The following is a 20,894-nucleotide window of genomic DNA, read 5'->3' as shown; positions in this document are numbered from 1 at the left end:
TTTTACATATACTTCTAGAAAAAATACCGAGCGTGATAAATACACGTAAACAATTCATTTAAAGATGAAAAAAATGTAAAAAAAAAGGGCCCCTTTTGAAACCTGACCATGATTCTGTTTAACAAGATGGTGCTATGGTTTCTGAGGTTTTACCCCTTTAGGCCTGTTGGGGGTGAAATTTTAGTATGCACAAGTAATGCAATGAAATAAGCGCGTGATACACAACGGAAATCCGACAGGTTGAAAGACGAATGCGCATATGTGCAGAAACTGCTGTAGCCACCAGACGAGGTCGCCCAGATGGTGGACACAAGCATGATGTTCTAAGCGTTTTGGTGTGCCAAAGTAAACTCTATGGTAGTGAACCTATTCTGGAATGCATTTTTGTGGATATGAATAGTCATAACAAAATATAATAGCAACATTAAAAAATACATATGTCCAATGATCCCGTCGTTGACAACTAGGTCTCTGGCCAACTAGTTCACCAGCTATTATCCCACTGGACTTATTATCGCGATCTGAAGCAGTGTACTGTAGCAGCCACTGAGACCATCGATGAAGGCATGTGTTCGAGAACACACCTGAAACTTGAGTATCGTTGGGATGAGCTATGCAACAAAGTGTGCACAGGTGGAGATGTGATATCTCCTAATTTTGCATTGGGCTTCGAATTTTTTTTTTTCATAATAAATAAACTGCACACACATATAATTTTTTTTTAATTTTGCCGTCAATATTTGAGTGATAATATATGTACATTCTTCACAATACAATCCATGGAAAATTGGGGAAATAAAATGCCATGACATGTAGTAAGGACCTTTTCCAGCATTTTCCTGGAGTAATTTAGAAAATTCGTCATCAGAGTAGATGGGCCGGGGTTTAAATGAGCATACTCTCTGACGCTGATTCATGGTTTTACCATTGCGTCTCGCGTGGCGGCAGTATCCTCGACTCAAACATTGCCGTGTTCTTATTGTTGTGCTCGGAAGAGTTCCAAAATCGAATATAAGTATCTCTATGTCATCGTAAAGACAGTCTTTGGCTGCTAGAAAAAATATATTTATCTATACAGACCTCACCCAATAATTTTATCGATTGAAGTTTCACCAAAAATTTCATCAATACATACCTACTCCACCAATTATTTTTATCAACGGAGGCTTATCAAATAATTATATCAAAGAAGAGCTCACTAAATAATTTGTGGTGGCAGAGAAATAGTTTTTTCAGCTTAAACAAGACCGTTTTATCGATAAACTAAGTAGACATTTGAAAAGTTATTTGCTATTAAATATTTTGAGAATATTTTGATGGTTTTGTAATTGAAAAAAAAAATATATATATATATATATATACCTTGGTGGCTACAAGAATTTTATTTTCAGTTGAGCCTACCTCCTTCTAATCCCAAGGCCCTCCAGATAGACTGCGGAAAAAAGGACAGAAGACAGAAGACGCCATGTGAGTCTGCTCACAGGTGTGGGAGGGACCGGCTTCAGCCTCTTTGAGAACACCGCTGGGATTGGTCGTGTTGTGGCAGGCCGCGGAGGACCCCAGGCTGCCGACCCTGACTGGGAACTGCCGGCAGCGCAGGCCTTCTTCGCGTCTGGCAGCTGTTTGCAGCGTCCGGCGCCTGTGCTTCTTCCAGAGACCATCGGTCTGTCGGGTCTCCGCGTCCTGGCCGGTAGCAGTACGTCGACAGGGAGACGCAGATTATTCCCGACCTTACGGCCGGCATTCCCACGTTCCCCTCCCGCACATGCGCCCTAATAGGGTAGGGTGGGAGTAACATTCCAGTTCTCTTTAATAAACATTCCAGAGCCTCTAATCAAACTATAACTGTTAGGGATCGCTCCCTGATGTTGATCGGGAGGGTCATGACCAGCGGCTGGGGCCACCAACCCAGCATAGTCGCCGCCTCAGCCCTTGTAACCTCCACTCAGCTGACCAGGACAGTTGGCTGTGTCCTGAGCCCTGTAGACTTTATCAGCACTGCACGGTGAGACGACACGTGATGGCTTCCTCAGCGTCAGCCATCTTGTCCCGTCGACACCGACAGACAGTCCTCGCCGCGTGAGCTTTCCGCTTTCCCCCCCCCCCCACCCCCCCACTCGCCGAAGACACGGCGGTCGGGTGTCTTCTTCCACCTGTCCACCCGCGTGCTCTTCACAAATCTCGCTCACTTCTTTCCTTTCCCCTGAAGTCCGCTCGTCGTGTCGGGTCGGGTGTGAAGCAGACCTGACGCCTGTCTTTGTGTCTCGCGCCGGATACACCCGTGTCTCCTGGTAAGCAACGACTTTGATCGTGCGCGCATTTGTGTCGTCTGAACCCCGAAACAGGAAATAATAAGTTGTATATGAATGCACGCAGTAGCGTAGCCAGAATTTGTGTATAGGGGGAGGGGTTAAGAAGCATGGTCCCCCTCGTATTAAAGCGGGGGGTCCGGGGGTCCTCCCCCGGAAAAATTTGTATTTTAAGGTGTAAAATAGTGCTATTTTAGTTGTTTTCAGAACTTAACTTTAAATATTGTAATGGTAAAAATATTATTAATTTTTTAATAAAGAAATTGTTTGAGTGATGAAGTAAGAAATTAATTAAACATATTTTAATCAATCCAAGTGCCTTGTCCACGTCCACTCAAAATCATAAATCATGCTCGATGCTCGACAATACAAAAAAAAAAGAATAAAAAGGTTTGGGTTTCGGCAGAACTGATCTATTCCTGGAAACAATTAGCTTTAGCTTGAAGAGTTACATGACACCATGTCGTTGTCTCAATTCTATACGCACGCAGCGATCCTTACACTTTTGGAAGCCCAGTCACCACCTGCTTATAATTACCGCGCTGGTTAAATACAGTAGGGGTAAGATATTTGAAAGCTTGGGACCCGTCACGGCGTCACAACCTTATAGCTTCTGCTCGCGACATGGGTAGGGGAAGGGAAGGAGAATCGGTAGGGCTCGCTTACTCTTCCCCTCCAGTGCAGTGGCCGGTGATAGCAGTAAGACACCCAGGCTTTTAGCTAACCTGCTTTCAGATAAGAAAAAAATTTTGGCTAAGGGGGGGGGGGGGTTAGAAACCCTAACCCCCCCCCCCCCCCCGGCTTCGCCCCTGACTGCACGTCCTGCGCATGGAGTCGGAGTGTGTTGTTGGTGTCGGTGTCCGCCATCTTGAATTGCAAACGTCACAGAGATTATCTTGTATGACTTTGACGGCAATTTTTCAGGCTCCTTGACCGATTTGAAAGCATTCGTTTCTTAATTTTGCTCATTTCGCTTTGTCAGAGTAATATTAGGAGTGTCAGCAAACTACTTATTAAATTATGTGTTGGACTTCAGAGGCAATCTGGTGGTCGAGTTGGTTTACTGCGAAATATCAACTTCTACTCTCATTGGATTCCTTGCGAAGTGGGGGTGGGGAAATAAAATCTGTTCCTTATAATGCTATGAAATTTCTCATGATGCTTGCTGCCTTGTTTACATTACTAAGCTGTGACGAGGGAAAGACATCGTCACAGATTTAACTCGGGAAATGGGATTGCTGCCGCTGTTTTATCTAACGTCTGTGGAAGGCAGAATATATCTACAGCATGTTGAAAGGTACTGTGGATTCACTCGAACATATCAGTAAATACATAATACAAATAGGTTAAAGTTTTTTTTTTTTCAAAAATGTTAACATCTAAAATATACACAAGGAATAAACTCAACACCTGCTGGCTGGTTTCTGATTAATAAATCTCTCTCTTTACCCTTGATTACACGAGATTTAAAGAAACTGGCTAAACCAACATTTTTCCATTAACCCAGCTACACTTCTTCCAGACATAAAATTAACTTTAAATATGAACGTTTCGTAAATTAGCTTGCTACACATACATGCACACACCAACACCTACATAAATAAATGAATTTCTTAGTATAAAATTTGTATATTTCATTTACGTACAGCATAGTTAGGATCAATAGCACGAGCAAATCAGAAATATCCGAAACAAGTTGAATCGTAAATGAAAACGTAACAATTAGCAGGAAATTTATTTAATCACTTAACTATAACTGCAAATAATACAATTACAAATTTTCAATACTTAAACATTTACTACATCAATTTCTTTATTTGTATGGCCGCTGGGTAGTCCACCGTGTCTTATCGACCATAAATTACGTTAAAAATTAAATATTTTTTTCTCCGGTACTTCAAATATGGGACTCTCATTTCTTCTCCTCTTCTTCCTCTTCTTTTGGCGGGTTTACTGCAAACAGTAGATCACAGTATCAAACGATATTTGTGGTACTTTTTTTTCCTAACTTCACATTGAATACATTCAATAAAACGGCCTTATTCACTGCAGCCCAGAGTGCTGCGTGTTATGCTATGTAAACGACGGTCGGGTTACAAACACCACGCACATACCGGTAATTAAAGTCCTACCTGAAATTTAAACAATCGCGTAAGTGTTCAGCTCTTGTGCTATTCTGGTTTCGGGACGAATGTACACTGTAATTATAAGTTTTGCAAATGGACTGAAATGACCACGTAAAATTACAGATATTTGTACATTTGTTCATATAAATGAGCCAATGTATCGCTAAATAAAAATTATTCAGTAATACTTGGTTTGGATTCTTTCCTGGCCATTTATTATTTGTGTGGTCATAATAACTACGTTATTTACAGATTTTCAACTGCGCACACTAATAAGATTATTAACATAAAATAAAGTTCAGCTGTTGAATACTCGATCATATTTTCCATGGTGAAAAAAATATTATGCCTGTGTGAATCATACTAAAAATTAAAATTATGCGCCTATTTTCGTAAGCATAGCAAGCAATATTTACAGATGTATATAAATGTATGTCCTGCACCTGGAGTCGGAGTGTGTTGTTGGTGTCGGTATCCGCCATCTTGGATTGTGATATCATGGCGGCCATCTTGTATGACCTTGACCTTCAAAATTTGCCAATAATGACTCAAAATTACTAAACATTGACCAAAAATTCACCAAAATTGGCCAAATGTCCTAGCATCGACGTCATCGTTCATCTTTACATCGTAATCCAAATTGGCAGAATGTTTATAATTTAAATATTAATTATATATTTTTATAAATTTTAAGATTTTTCCCGATTTCCTAGCATAAAAAATAAGGATTTTCAAGATGGCGACCGTAACGATAATTGCAATGGTTATGTAACAATTCAAAATGGCAACCATTGCATCCTAATTGTCAAGGTCAAGACATCGGCGCTTTTTGTGGCTTGTAGATGCGGACCTAAAGTTGCTTTGAGGACTTTTCAAGCCACGGCATAATATTTGACGACTAAAAACGGTAAATTTCCCCTCAAAACAGGCATTTACCCCTCAAAATATGTAAATACATATGTATTTTTCCGATTTTTTTCCCTAGATTTTTAGGGGAGAATTTATCATCCTAAAAAACTGGAAAGTTTGGCGCATTTTGGTGAATTTTTGGTAAATGTTAAAAGTCAAGGTCAAAGGTCAAAGTCGTACAAGATAATCGCTGTGACGTTGCAATTCAAGATGACGGATACCGACACCAACAACACACTCCGACTTCACGCGCAGGACGTATATTTATATACAACTATTCACTATTGTTTCTTAAACAATGTTTCATACATAAATGCAAAATAGGACATTGCGATGTATTGTAAAAACGTACAATAAAATTTTTGCAGGTTTTCAAATTTGGTGTAACCGGTTTCCTGGGGCATTTTTTAAAATATAACCAAATTAAAATTTCTGTGTAGGAAAAACTGTGGAAAAAAAACTTTAAGGAAGTGTGTTTTTGCCAGAATCATGGAATTCGTAATTGGACAATCTCGCACGATACTTACTCATGCCTGAAATCATTTCAAAGTTCTCTTTTAAATCTGTCATCATGCTCTTCTGGAACGCGCTATTCCCGTCTTCTCCCTTCTCCTCCGCCTCCTTCTTCTTCTCGTCCGCTGTGGCCATGGTATCCGTCAATATGGAGCCGAACATGCCCATCGCGTCCTGCATGTTCATGCCGGCCAATAAGTCCCTCTTGGCGCGCTGCGGAACAGACACACGCGCAATCATGCCCACCGTGCCCTCACGTCCACGCCAGTCATGAAGTCTCTTTGCTGCTACTACCGGTACTGCTTCTGCCATTTATTCCACTGCTGTTCCCTCTACTGATGCTACTAACATTGCTACTACTACTGATACTGCTACTGCTGCAGTTACTGCTGCTGATACTACTGTTGTTACTACTGCTGATACTACTGCTGATACTGCTACTGCTGCAGTTACAGCTGCTAATACTACTGCTGATACTGCTACTGATGCAGTTACTGCTGCTGATACTACTGCTGATACTGCTACTTCTGCAGTTACAGCTGCTGATACTACTGCTGATACTGCTACTTCTGCAGTTACAGCTGCTGATACTACTGCTGATACTGCTACTGATGCAGTTACTGCTGCTGATACTACTGCTGATACTGCTACTTCTGCAGTTACAGCTGCTGATACTACTGCTGATACTGCTACTGATGTAGTTACTGCTGCTGATACTACTGCTGATACTGCTACTGCTGCAGTTACTGCTGCTGATACTACTGCTGATACTGCTACTGCTGCAGTTACTGCTGCTGATACTACTGCTGATACTGCTACTTCTGCAGTTACAGCTGCTGATACTACTGCTGATACTGCTACTGATGCAGTTACTGCTGCTGATACTACTGCTGATACTGCTACTTCTGCAGTTACAGCTGTTGATACTACTGCTGATACTGCTACTGATGCAGTTACTGCTGCTGATACTACTGCTGATACTGCTACTGCTGCAGTTACTGCTGCTGATACTACTGCTGATACTGCTACTGATGTAGTTACTGCTGCTGATACTACTGCTGATACTGCTACTTCTGCAGTTACAGCTGCTGATACTACTGCTGATACTGCTACTGATGCAGTTACTGCTGCTGATACTACTGCTGATACTGCTACTTCTGCAGTTACAGCTGCTGATACTACTGCTGATACTGCTACTGATGTAGTTACTGCTGCTGATACTACTGCTGATACTGCTACTGCTGCAGTTACTGCTGACCACACGCCTCCAGCTAAGGCGCAGGACGTCCGAAGATCACCAACCGGCGGGAATAGGGAGCTATTTGGTTTTTCCCGGGGCATTCCGTCGTTGTCCTGTGTCACCGTCTCAAGCATCATCCTCCTACCGGGCAGCACATATCAGGGGTCGCGGCGGACCGCCCAGCTCGAACCGAGTACAACCAAACATTGGATAATTTTGGGTTCACTAGCAAAGATATTCACTTGTTAGAGACCATCGTAAATTCACTAACATCTTCAATATTCCAGCAAACAGTACACATGCTTTGTACACGAACTAACACGAACCGCCGTTGAGTACTTACTAACGAAACCTCGAGAACTTGTTAAAACCGTAGAAAAAATAAATACACTTTATCATTACACATGCCTGTTCACCCTAATCAGACATAATCACACACACATACACACACGAACGCACATATATATGCATTAAAAACATAAGACACTATGGTCAATTTTTGTTTAAAATACACTTCTTACCATTATTGCAACCTCAGTGTAACACGGTTTATTGATCTACATATGTCAACAGATCTAATGTCAAATGGTTACCGTAAAATATTAAGCTGAGGCATATGAAACCATGTCCACTATCATGCAATGAATGTATGATCAAAATACCTTTATTGAAAGTTGTTATTTTCAAACTTCAATTTTTTGGATCATAAATGGTAATACTGCCACTAAAAGAAGTTTATAAAGTGAAACTGAAATAAAGATACGAACTACTCCACTGAACAATTACGTTTTTGTGAGACAGAGTGTTCTGCCGCCAAGGCTTCAAGACTGCAGCCAAGACTTTGTGAAGAAAAGGTCCGGTTAATCCATGGTATAATTTTTTATGAGTAACTTTTCTTTATAACTAAATTTTAAAATAAAATTTATTGTCGCACTAAAATCCCGGGGGATAGTGGACGTTTATAATTCCAACGTTTACACACAGAAATTAAAGCAATGATTTGGGATGAGAAAAATATAACTGCACACTTTTTTTTATGTTTTGGTTTTTATTTAATTGTTTTATTATCTTGTTCTCAAGCTAAATATTTGAAGAATTTATTCAAGAAAATCTAAAATACGTATTATTAAATACACGAAACTCTCGTGTCAAGTTTGTATGAAAGAAATGCTTACAAAAACACTCATGCAAACCGGAATTATATATAGACTACTTTTAAACACAATTCCTGCCGCAAGTGTGTTTGATGCATATCGGGCTATGATGGGGAGGATACACATCAATATAGCCCAATAAGTGTAAAAAAAATCCTTACAAAATAATATCTCTGGAACCTTACTAAGCTGGGTTACTATAGATGTGTTATGCTATCTTATTTTAACCGTGTAAGAAAGGGGAACAGGGGACTATCCTGGCTACGCCCCTGCAGGCACATGCTTATAGTGTACATGCTTGGCTGCCTCGCTGCACTTACGCCACTCACAACTGCCTGCTCCTTGTAGAGTCTCCCCAATCTCTCCAGAAGCACTTGACGTCCTGCAACACACACAACACAAGAATGCCGACAAGCGATAAAAGAGCGTGGCTAATACTTTCTGCACTCGCGCTACCCCTGGAAGCTACCCCAGCTACTTTTGGAAGCTACCCCAGCTTCTTTTGAAAGCTACCCCAGCTTCTTTTGGAAGCTAACCCAGATACTTTTGGAAGATACCCCAGATTCATTTGGAAGATACCCCAGATTCTTTTGGAAGCTACCCCAGCTTCTTTTGGAAGCTACCCCAGCTACTTTTGGAAGATACCCCAGATTCTTTTGGAAGATACCCCAGCTTCTTTTGGAAGATACCCCAGCTTCTTTTGGAAGATACCCCAGCTTCTTTTGGAAGATACCCCAGCTTCTTTTGGAAGCTACCCCAGCTTCTTTTGGAAGCTACCCCAGCTTCTTTTGGAAGCTACCCCAGCTACTTTTGGAAGATACCCCAGATTATTGTGGAAGCTACCCCAACTTCTTTTGGAAGCTACCCTAGCTTCTTTTGGAAGATACCCCAGATTCTTTTGGAAGATACCCCAGATTCTTTTGGAAGCTATCCCTGCTTCTTTTGGAAGCTACCCCAGCTACTTTTGGAAGCTACCCCAGCTTCTTTTGGAAGCTACCCCAGCTACTTTTGGAAGATACCCCAGATTCTTGTGGAAGCTACCCCAGCTTCTTTTGGAAGATACCTAGCTTCTTTTGGAAGCTACCCCAGCTTCTTTTGGAAGATACCCCAGATTCTTTTGGAAGATACCCCAGATTCTTTTGGAAGCTATCCCAGCTTCTTTTGGAAGCTACCCCAGCTACTTTTGGAAGCTACCCCAGCTTCTTTTGGAAGCTACCCCAGCTTCTTTTGGAAGCTACCCCAGCTTCTTATGGAAGCTACCCCAGCTTTGTTTGGAAGCTACCCCAGCTCCCCTTGTAAGATGTACACAGTTTATTTGACGTGGACTTAATTCAGTAACCAACAGAGGAAACTATGCTGAACGAATTGTGAGCAAAACAGTATAGGTGATGCACTATCTCTCTCTGTCCGCGACAGCAGAAGATAAGCATACCATAGTTGTTGAAGCATACACAGCACCGTAAATTCAATCTTACAGCGCGAATTACCTGGAAAATGCTTGAAGAAAATCTCGTCCCCGAATAAAGTATTAGTATTGCAATCAGTTACCTATCAGTCGCCTGACTAAAGACTATGCTAATTTGCGTTTTGGTTAAACATCAGTCAAAATTGTGAAGTCTGTACTGGTGAGGTTTTTGGGCCACTCCAGATTTATTAGCAATATTTTATACGAGGTTGTCCCCTATGTAAAATGAGTCTTCTCATTGTGTTGGTGAATATTTAATTTTAGACTGTGCATACTCACTTTCCCGTCTTTGAAGACTTGGGTTTGCGAAAATGGGAACCTGCAACAAAACATTACACTAGTAAGAGTTAATTAGACGAGATTAATTGTTCTCGTGAATGGATAAGGAGACACGAAATAGATTTTGCAAATACAGACAAAAACCTATCTAAGAAAAAACTTACCAACATTATTGTTTACAATCTCTGGTCGGTAATAAATGCCTCAAATGTGTCTCCAGTTACTACTGAATGTCTTTTCAAACCACATCATAAGAATGAAATAAAAATATTTCCGTCGTACATAATTACGTATCTGAGATTGGCTCATGACCTGCAAAAATTATGAAATTTATGCAATCACGTTCTCGCGTGCTTACATCTGAAACCACAAGCGATCCGCAAATTTGTAAAAGAAAATGTAAATTTATACCTTAATTACTCCACAGTTATACTTAGAGGCTACGCAATCTGCTGATCACGTCCAGCGCAGAAATTCTAACAAAAATCCGTAAGATGTTATTACCTGAAACAGTCTTACATCGCAATGTGTTTCTTGATAATTCTGTTGGCAAAAGAACGCTCTAGGGGTGAGATCCCAAATCAGGTTCTGTGCAGGTACCTCACCCAGTAGACAAGACACATCAGCAGCTAGTGTGATAAGCCGGAGGGCTCTCATTACTTAGAAACACACAAGATAGAATTTTCTGACTTGTGTGTTTTGGCGTTGTGTGTGTTTCTAAGTTACGTGTTTCTAAGTCATAACAGTTTGAGCTGTGTGTTTCTAAGTTGCGATATTTGTAAGTTGCGTGTTTCTAAGTTGTGATGTTCCCAGTTATGACATTCTTAATTACGATGTTTCCAATTTGTGTGTTTTTAAGTTATGTTTTTCTTCTAAGTTATGGTCGTTCTTACTTATATTATCTTTGAAAGATTTGTGCAATGGGAGTGCATGACTTGATGTAAGCTTTGTGGTATTTTTTTCGTTCTCTTCTGTTTTTGGAAAACTATTGTGTTTGTTTCGTCTTTTCGTTTTCCTGTGTTTTTGTCTCGTTTCAACTGTTGTGCTGAATTTTTTGGGTTCGGTATTTTTGTGCTGTCATCATTTGTGGTTTTTTTTTCGTTCTGTTAGTCCATTTTCCTTTGTTTTTCTTTGTTTATTGGCCATATTCCTGTTGTGGAGTATTGTGTGGTGTTTATATCCTGACAACAGCAATTTTTTGCTTAATTTGTGTTTTTTTTATTTGTGTTTTTTTTTTTTGTAATTTTCTTCTACAGACATACATGTGCTTAGCAATGGCTTTCTTACTTATGACAGTTCTAAGTTATGTGGTGTTATTCGATAATCCTAAGCTGTGACTTGCTACGTTATGAGGGGATCCCAGAAAGGGCTGGTGTCTGTGATTCCTCTCGCACACGACAGGAAGCGCCAGTGTGGCGCGAGAGAGCGTGCAGGCTACACGTCACGAAAACGTGTTCACAGGAAATTATTGTTCCGTAGCCATTACACTGCAAGGTTAACTCTTCCCCGCTTCCACTTACCTGTAATGCTTTCATTATTTTAATTATTTTATCAATTAAATGATATTTTAGATAAACATGTGCCTCTGTAGTAATATTAATACCTTACCTAAACAGAAGAAAATTTAGTACTTTTACAAAAAAATCCTTACGAAACTAGTTCCCAAGAAATATGTAGATTGTAGTACTTTCATTTTTTTCATTTCATTTATTAGCGTCCTATATTTGACAGTACATATGTCCAGGTTTTGTCAGTAACATTATAAATAAAATACAACATCATAATACACTAACAAAACAATATAAAAAAAAATACATTATAACACAATAATATATGTTACAATAAAAAATGATAATAAAAAACAATGCAGCAATTTATGTAGATGCACTGAGGAATTCATTAACAGAGTATGGAGCTATTCGTAGTAGGTAATCTTTGAGATGTCGTTTAAATATGGTATGTGATTGGGATGCTGTATTTAACAGGGATATCGGTAGAACATTTATTAGTTTAAGGCCCATGTAAAAAGGGTTCAATTCGTATTTTTTTGTTGAATGAAAAGGAATGTGATTCTTATAAATGGATCTGGTAAAGTGATTATGTATTTCATTATTCTTTACATACTTAATATTTTGAATTACATAAATGACAACCGAATATATATAAATGGCTGGAAATGTTAAGAGTTTGTTATTCAGGAAAATAGGTCTACAAGAATCTGTCTTACTAAGATTATAAATAATTCTAATAACCCGTTTTTGAAGCTTAAATATCTTTAGCCAATTTAAGGAATTTCCCCAAAAAATAACACCATATCTCATTATTGAATATATGTTTGCATAATACATAGCAATTACTGCTTTATGTGAAGTTACAGTATTAATAGTTTTTATGGCAAAACAAAGAGAACTAAGTCTACGACACAGAAAAGATATATGATTAGTCCAATTTAGATTCTCATCAAGATTCAGTCCCAGTAATTTTGCTGTTTTTACAGTATTAAGAATATTATTGCCAATAGTCACTTCAATATTATTTAATCTATTTATTTGAGAGTTAAAATATATAATAGAAGATTTTTGAATATTTAGAATCAGTCTATTATCAGTAAACCAAGTTTGCATTTGGTTGAGGGTTATGGAAATTCTTTTTTGTAGTTCCTGTAAAGTCTGGCCTGTTACTATAATGGAGGTATCATCTGCAAACATGATAGTCTGGCCATAATCTAGAAACAAAGGTAAATCATTAATAAAAAGCAAAAACAAAAGTGGACCGAGAATTGAACCTTGGGGAACACCAATACCAATTTTCAAAATTTTTGACCTAGAAGTAGTGGTAATATTATTATAAGTCACATTAATACTAGTAATTTGTGAACGATTTGATAAATAAGATTTTATAATATTGTTTGCAACACCTCTTATACCATATTTACTTAATTTTTCTAATAAAATATCATGGCTTACACAATCAAATGCTTTGGTTAAATCTACAAATATGCAAGCTGTCAAGACTTTATTATCTAAATGAGAATAAATACTATTGAGTAGAGTGAACAATGCTTGTTCCGTTGACTTGCCTTTAACAAAACCATACTGATTACTGGTAATTATATTATAACAATTTAAGAATGAAAGCAACCGTTTTAATATAATCTTTTCAAGAATTTTTGAAAAATTTGGTAATAAAGCAATTGGTCTATAATTATTAATGCAGGTAGTATCACCCTTTTTATGTAGTGGAATAATTTTCGCTATTTTGAGCCTATCAGGAAATATGCCATTTTCTAAACATTTATTAAATATATAGACAAGGGGCTTTTTAATGTGTTCTGCACATGATTTTATTACAGAAATAGGAACATCATCAAGACCAACAGAATTTTTATTTTTCATACCTCTTATTATTTGAGTAATTTCATTTTCATCTACTGGTGTTAGGTACATTGAATGCAAATGCAAATGAATATCAAGTATTCTAGGTGATATTCCTGTATTTATAATGGTTGAATTGTTTTTTATTAAAGAGGATGCAATTTCCGTAAAATAGGCATTAAACTTATTAGCAATTTGGAAACTGTCAGTGATTGTATTATTATCATCATCAATTAAAGAAATGTTATGTTTATTATTGAAACATTTCATATCATTATTAATTATTTGCCACATTGTTTTACTTTTATTGGTGGAAGATAACAGTTTACATTCAATATAAAATTTTTTAGCATCTATAACAGATTTATTAAATTGTTTTTTAAATTTTTTATAATCATCTCGAATGTATGAATTTTTGTTGCGGAGAAGCTTCTCCTTATAATGATTTAAAATTTCAAATCCAGAGGCAAGATCACTATTAATCCAAGGAGAGGACTTATTGTTAATGCTTATCCATAAATAGGGAAAGTATTGATTAAAATAAAGTAAAAATGTATTTATAAACAAGTTATATGCCTTATTGGGATTGCAAGTGTTATAGATTTCTTCCCACAATACAAGTGCAATCTCATTACAAAAAAATATCTATTGTATCAAGTTTAAACAATCTTTTCAGTAAATGAGTAGTGGAATTATCATTAGATCTAAGTTCAGTGTCACTTAATTTTAATATTATATGTTGAGCCAAATGATCAGAAATAGCAGTATCAATAGTTTCTGCAAACAAAGTACTAGGGCTACATCTAATATTAGTAAGAATATTATCGATACATGTATTAATTGTATTGCCAATTCTTGTAGGGGTAAGTATCGTTCTATGTATACCATATTGCCTAAGTAGACAAAAAAATTTATTGTTTGTGTTATTTTCCTCATTAAAATTAATATTGAAATCACCACATATTATCACATATTTTTGTATCCTTAGAACTTTTTTTAAAATTAAGTCAAAATAATTTAAAAACAATTCAAAATGACAAAATCTGGGGGGTCTGTATATACCAACAATACAGCTATGTATTGAGTTTATAGATATACAACAGCATTCAATTATTTTATCAAAGCAGTATTCAGATATATCAATGATCTTGTTCACAATATTTTTTAGAGTATAAATACAAACACCCCCACCTTTACTAATAGTTCTGTAATAACAAGAAGCTAAGTTATAACCATAAAAAAAAACAATAGTCAAGTTCATTATGTTCAAGCCAGTGCTCGGAAAAACAAACAATATCAAATTTATAAAGACATAGCAAATGTTCTAAATTAGGTTTTTTATTAAATATACTACATACATTTTGATGAAATATTGATAATTTTTGTAGATGCGATTTCATAGGTTTTAACATAGATTTTAACATAGGTTTAAACATAGGTTTTGAATTAGGTTTTAACATAGTTGGCCCCTTCATATCCATACATTGCAAGGGGCCCTCTAAAAGTTTTCCTGACTTGGGAACTGATGCCAACCCAAGGCAAGTGGTTTAAGATTTACAAAGCATTGAGCACTATTTTGTTCATGCATTATAATTTTTCTAATCTCATTAGCAAGGCGATCTTTGCCTCTACCATTTAAATGGAGGCCATGATGAGTATGATTTTCCCGAGTCAGGTTATTTACGTCAATTACTGTAACATTCTTAAAAGAACTACAAAGTTTGCTAATATTTTGGTTCACCTTTTTTGTTTCCACATTTACACAAGAGTCATCAATAAGATCGTATCTATGTGGTAGGTTTACAACAATAACATTGACATGTCCTAATTTAAATAAATTTCTTTTTAACGTGGTAATTACTTCATTACCTTCATTTTTTGCCACATCATTTGCACCACCTAATATTATGACAGTATCCTTATTAGTGAGCTTCTCACAGTTTTGTATGAGCCCTTCTGTTACAATACGCAGATGAGCATTTGGTTTAACAATACCGTTTACAGTACAATCACTAACATTATTTAGAATTTTTCCTGCTACATCACGTCCATGGCTGTCAGCAAACAACAACACTTTTTTACTTCTTACCTTAGTATTCATACAGTTGTCTAAGGATGGTACTTTTACATACATTTTCTTTTGTAATGGTGGAAAAGCTTCTACATTATTTAATAAACTATACCTGTTGTTGATGGTCTTATTTTGATATGTTTTTTGCATCTCAAAATCTTTAATCCTTACTGTTCTCTTGGGTAAACAAAACTCTGCTTCGTCAGTTCTACTTTTTTCAAAATGTTCCAGTTTCGCAAGTAATTTATTATTTTCTTCTCTATTAATGATCAAGTCTTTTTCAAGTACCTCAATAATCATCTGAAGTGAGCCAAGTATATTATTCTCGACAGTTCCAATGGTATCTTTTGCCATATGAGAAATATTAGGTTCTTTAATGTTCATGCATTTCCTACAGAAACCATCTGTAAGGAGTTTTTTGTTTTCTTCTTTTAGGTCTGCAATGTCATTTTGAAGTAGGTCTATAATCTTTCTAAGCGATTCTGTAACACTTTCATTTTCAGAATAGTTAGCTTCATCATCTTCAGCTTCTTGCAGTTTATCCACACTTTCATTTACTTTTGCAGGCGCAACCATTAATATACACTTATCACAATACCACTCCGAGGTAGGAATATTAATTTCACTTATATTACAACACCTTTTAAAATGAAACCACGTGTCACAGAATTCACATATTATCCCGTTTCTGACATTCCTATTGCACTTACCACATTTCGCATTATATCTAACTGGTCCTGAATTTTTTACCGCCATTCCACTCGAAATTCGACGTCCAGGCTTTTTTTACTGTTTATTAAAGGTTTTGTGTGTGTAGACAAAGTTTGAGATTGGAACACAACGTATGGAAGTTTTTTTTTTTTTAAATTAGAAATATGTATGTTTTTGTTTTTTATTATCGCGTATTTTCACTTTTTTTGTTCTTATCTTAAAAGAGATAATATAATAAAGCCGCTCTAATCTTGGTTAACAAAAATCTAACTTATTATTATTTACGCGACGTCATACTGCAAGAAATATATTATTAACTTTGTACAACTTTGTACAACACATGGCTATGGTTATTTTTACATATCTAAAATACGGTTTTCGAGATAATACTGGGTATTTGTAACGAAAATTTGTGCATAATTTTACATTTAAATTGATTGTTTCGTTCAACCATAATTTATTTAAACAATGGAATTGATAATCGAACATTCAACACCTGGACATTAATTTGTTTTTATCATGCTTATTACGTGCACAGTTAATAGTGAAAATCTATTCATGGAAGGTTTGCAAATAACTTTAGAAACTGGGTCAACATAGAGGAAGATGTTCTCGGGTAATAATTCGAACCCAGTACAACTGTGAACACTATTTTGAAGTGATACATTTTCATGTAAATGTGTAAATTAAAAAAATATCTGTAATTTAACATGAATATTTATGTTCCATTTACAAATAAATATATACAGTATGGTGTATCAAAAACTTTCGTAATTTTTCCTCCAGTTAAAGTAAAATTAAATTTGTATCACCAAAACTATTCTGTATGTATTTGCAAAGTTTTACAGCATTTTAAGAAACAAACCCGTGGTTATTAACGAAACCTTGGCCAAGTGCAAAGCTCATAGTTGCGATGTCTTCCTGCGTCGCTTGGATACTTAAAAGGTAATATTCTTGAATGATAAAAGAACAGTTAGTGCTTGAAAAGAACTAAAATGTAACCTTTCATTATGTAAGTAGTGTTTTTGCAGGGCTAGGGTACGAAACTAGAGTGGTTTGATTACGTTTCAGTGCCATCTTTAGTTCTTTAAGTAATCGTACCTCTAATAGGGCCTATGTATCATTCAGTATCAGTAAAATATGCACATGCCTAATATACATCACGAGGCTTTAAATTAATCAGAACACTTGTCCCCACATATTTTCAATACTAATTTAAGATATAGGACAGTTATGTGAATAAACGGGTGATTTAGAAAATCACTGGAAACTGTTTAGGAAGTGATTCCACGTGGAAATTGGCGTAGAAAACTTACTAGCCGCTTACAACCTTCCTCAATTTTAAGTAGGTATTTAAAGGTAAAAAATATGCTTTTTGTGATATATAAATAAAACTTATCAAAACACGATACTTTCGTAGATATATTTTGGAAAAATGAAGCTCTTAATTAAATTACAAACGTTTAAGAGTTCCTTTTATAATTTAGCAAATTATTACAGGGTCATGCCTAGAGACAGGAAAATTTCGCACATTCATTTCACGATAAGTTGAAATTCAAATTAATAGTTATTCCCAATACTGCTGCTGCCATTGGCTCGGAACTTACCCGGAGGACACTGGGCCAACGAGAAGTCCTCAAGTCAAAGCTGTGTCGAATCACAGGCCACTGCGTTGGGGCGTCTCAAAAGACTGCAGCCAAAGAGAGGGCGATGTTTTACGGAGAACCGGAGAGATTATCGTCGAGGTCATTAACCCCAGTCAGGGCCGGATTTAGGGCCGATATTATGACCTCCGGCTAAATCCTCAGGTTAGCTAGCCTCCAGGTAAGGCTAGCCTCCGGTTAACGAACGAGGGGTGTATTATGACCCATACTTAGCCTGCGGTTGGCTAACCGGAACCTGACGAAGCGTGTGGTGTAATAATGGGTGTGTTGGTAATGAAATAAAACAAAATTTGGTAACTTTTGTTGCAAGACAGTTATTTTTTCTGGTAGAATGTTAGTCAGCTGTTTGTTTGTATTGTGATTCGGAATATTTACAGCTGCAGTAAAGAAATATGCCGCGAACTTTATCTTGCAACAGATATAATTAAATTAACCAAAAACTACTTTGACGTCAAACCTGCTTTGTATTAAACCATAAAAATTACAATTTACGATTCAAAACCGTGTGTTTTCAACTTTACTCTTGTATTGGAACTCATGATTTTGTTAGGTTATATATTAAGCCAAAACTAACGAAGTAATTCTATACCAACAAATAAATAGGGATGACATTTTTGCTAGAGAACACTTTTCATAAATTTATTTCATAATCAAATAATATAGACCCCGTCTCGGGAAAATACTTGTCGATTTTCATTTCACTGGTGTAGGTTTCATTTTTGTACTAATAGTTTCGTATCACGTATCCAAATTAATCCGATCCTGATGGAATTAGTTTGTGGTATAGGATGCTTGCTGTTTTAATTTAGTAGGTCGAGAGATCCTAGATATATTCACTGGGGAAATAATTATGATTGTAAAATGTATACGAAAGAAATATATTTTTACAAGACCTGACATAATTTGTTTGCATCGTGATATGTTAGGTATTTTGTGTTGTGTACAGGATTTTTCAACATTCTAAATTAAAACAGCAAGTATAATGTAAAACAAGACCAACATATAAAGGGTCATGCCGATAGGATCAAGGGATAAACTTGGATACGGTAAACAGAATAATTCCAGTGCTGTTTTCGTTTTGCACTTGCGTGGCAGGTAGATAATAAGTACCTAATGGTTTGTAAGATAGGGAAGGGATAATTGGGTAACATTTATTTTCACATTCAATTGTATTCATTGAATTATAACCACGTCTGAAGTAGTATGAAGTGCATTTCATTCCCGGCATATGTCCACTGTATTACGAATAAAAATTCACAGATACAACTTCCACGAAAACACGCATTTTATAGGTACCTACCGGTAATAATAACCCTCGTTTTGCAATTTTAAAATTCACTTATTTACACATATTCTTAAGCAGGAACATTTAAGTTTATATACATAGCATACGTTTATGTACTTCGTGATCAATTAAAGTCAAATAATAATACACGACTCGACGAGAATAGAAAAGCGTGACTACACTTTCATGCCATGTAATTTTTAATAAAACTTTGACGAAAGCGAAGAATTTTACATTTAGTAATAAATTATTCCATCGCATCCTGCAAATATTCAATAGAATTCCTCAAATAGTCATCATCACTAACAACAACTAACCTCGCCTGATACATCGCCATTTTATTTTCTGTTGCTTAGCCTCCGGTTAAGCAGCTAGCGGCCGGTTCATCCACCCGCTAGGTTAGCCGGAACTTTAACTGGAAGGTAGACGTTAACAGGGAGTCATAAAACCGAAATAAGAGCTAGCCTGCGGTTAAATTTTAGCCGGAACTTTAGCCGGAGGTCATAAAACCGGCCCTAAATCCGGCACTGACCCCAGTGATAAGTGATACCCTCTGACTTTCATGACTTGTTTTCATGCGGTGTTCCGCCGGCGGGACTCACCAGCACGACGGCCAGGGCAACGAGAAGAGCTGCTGTCTTCATGGCGACAAGGAACCTCTTCGCGCGCCGCCCCAGAGCGTGGAAACCTGTCCCGTCGTTCCGCGACTTTATTTAAAGCTCCCCGGCCTCGAAAACATGGCGGCCGGGCCGGGTGGAAATGTGCAACTTTTTAATTATATTGAGCCAACCTTGAATGCGCGGCAATCTGCTCGTGTGATATGCCATCTCTGAAAGCGTGGTCATGTTTATTTTTTTTTATTTTTTATACTCGGGCAGAGTTCGCGTGTTGAACCGGTGCCTCTCTCCCCTTTCCCCCCTGCCCTTCCCGACGTAGTTAACCTCGCTCACGCCACTGGACATTGTGGGGTTGTTCCGCACAGAAATGGGGTTGGGGGGAGATAAATACTGTTCTTCCTGTCACGAAGCATGAATATGCGCAGCCAAGTTCCAACAATGATAAACAGCAACGATACCGACGCATTGTCCTCCCCCGCTTGGAGGACTCTACACCGCGCTCTTGTCTCCTTGTCCAGAACTGTACATGCACGAGCCCATGAAGAGCCCTGTGCATGGTTCTTGCAACATTTCACGTGCGAAGTGACCTGTATGTGTAAGTCACTCTTGATGGCATGTTTGCCTCCAAACATGAAGCTGTGAAATGTAAACAACTGGCGGTTCTGCTGACAGATGGTTGCTGATTGGTACATAAACCAGCGTACCTCCCTGAACACCTCAGATAAATTTCACTAATTTTCCATCTCACTGAAAAATTAGTGAAATAAACTGATTACAATGGAGACTTTCACAACAGAGTCTCAATGAAAACAAACTGATTCAGGGTATTTTTAATCATTTACATTTTAGAGCTTTGGAATGAATATATTTAATTATATATTTTTTTCTTCTTTTTTATATATTTTTAAGTTATTTTTTATTCAGAATTAATTACCTGTTTTCCATATTCATAAAGTACATACATACTCAATATCTATCTTTATAATATTATCAAATTTTCAGGTAATGGCTGCTCATACAACACTTCAATGGAAAAAGTATGAGTTTGGTGTGCTATTAAAAAATTGTTATAAACCTGTCCCATTAAAAATTACTAAAAACATTAGCACAAAGCAGGAACTACAAAGTAATGAAACACATCCATGAATTATATTTGATAAATACATTAAGATCTTGA

The 20,894-nt window shown here is 37.0% G+C and overlaps 1 protein-coding gene across 1 annotated transcript; it reads right to left on the bottom strand.

Moving 5' to 3' along the window:
• Positions 1-3,918: 3,918 nt before the first annotated feature.
• LOC134535662 (uncharacterized) lies at positions 3,919-19,840 on the bottom strand. Its single transcript, XM_063374855.1, has 5 exons — positions 19,703-19,840; positions 9,996-10,035; positions 8,572-8,633; positions 5,872-6,070; positions 3,919-4,262 (listed from the first exon to the last, which is right to left on the bottom strand). The coding sequence occupies exons 1-5, from the start codon at positions 19,742-19,744 to the stop codon at positions 4,222-4,224; spliced, it is 384 nt and encodes a 127-aa protein (XP_063230925.1). The 5' UTR covers positions 19,745-19,840; the 3' UTR covers positions 3,919-4,221.
• Between the last annotated feature and the right edge of the window lie 1,054 nt (positions 19,841-20,894).

Source organism: Bacillus rossius, chromosome 10, assembly GCF_032445375.1.
Source record: "Bacillus rossius redtenbacheri isolate Brsri chromosome 10, Brsri_v3, whole genome shotgun sequence".
In the NCBI taxonomy this organism is placed as follows: Eukaryota; Metazoa; Arthropoda; class Insecta; order Phasmatodea; family Bacillidae; genus Bacillus; species Bacillus rossius.
This window is presented reverse-complemented; position numbering and strand designations above follow the sequence as displayed.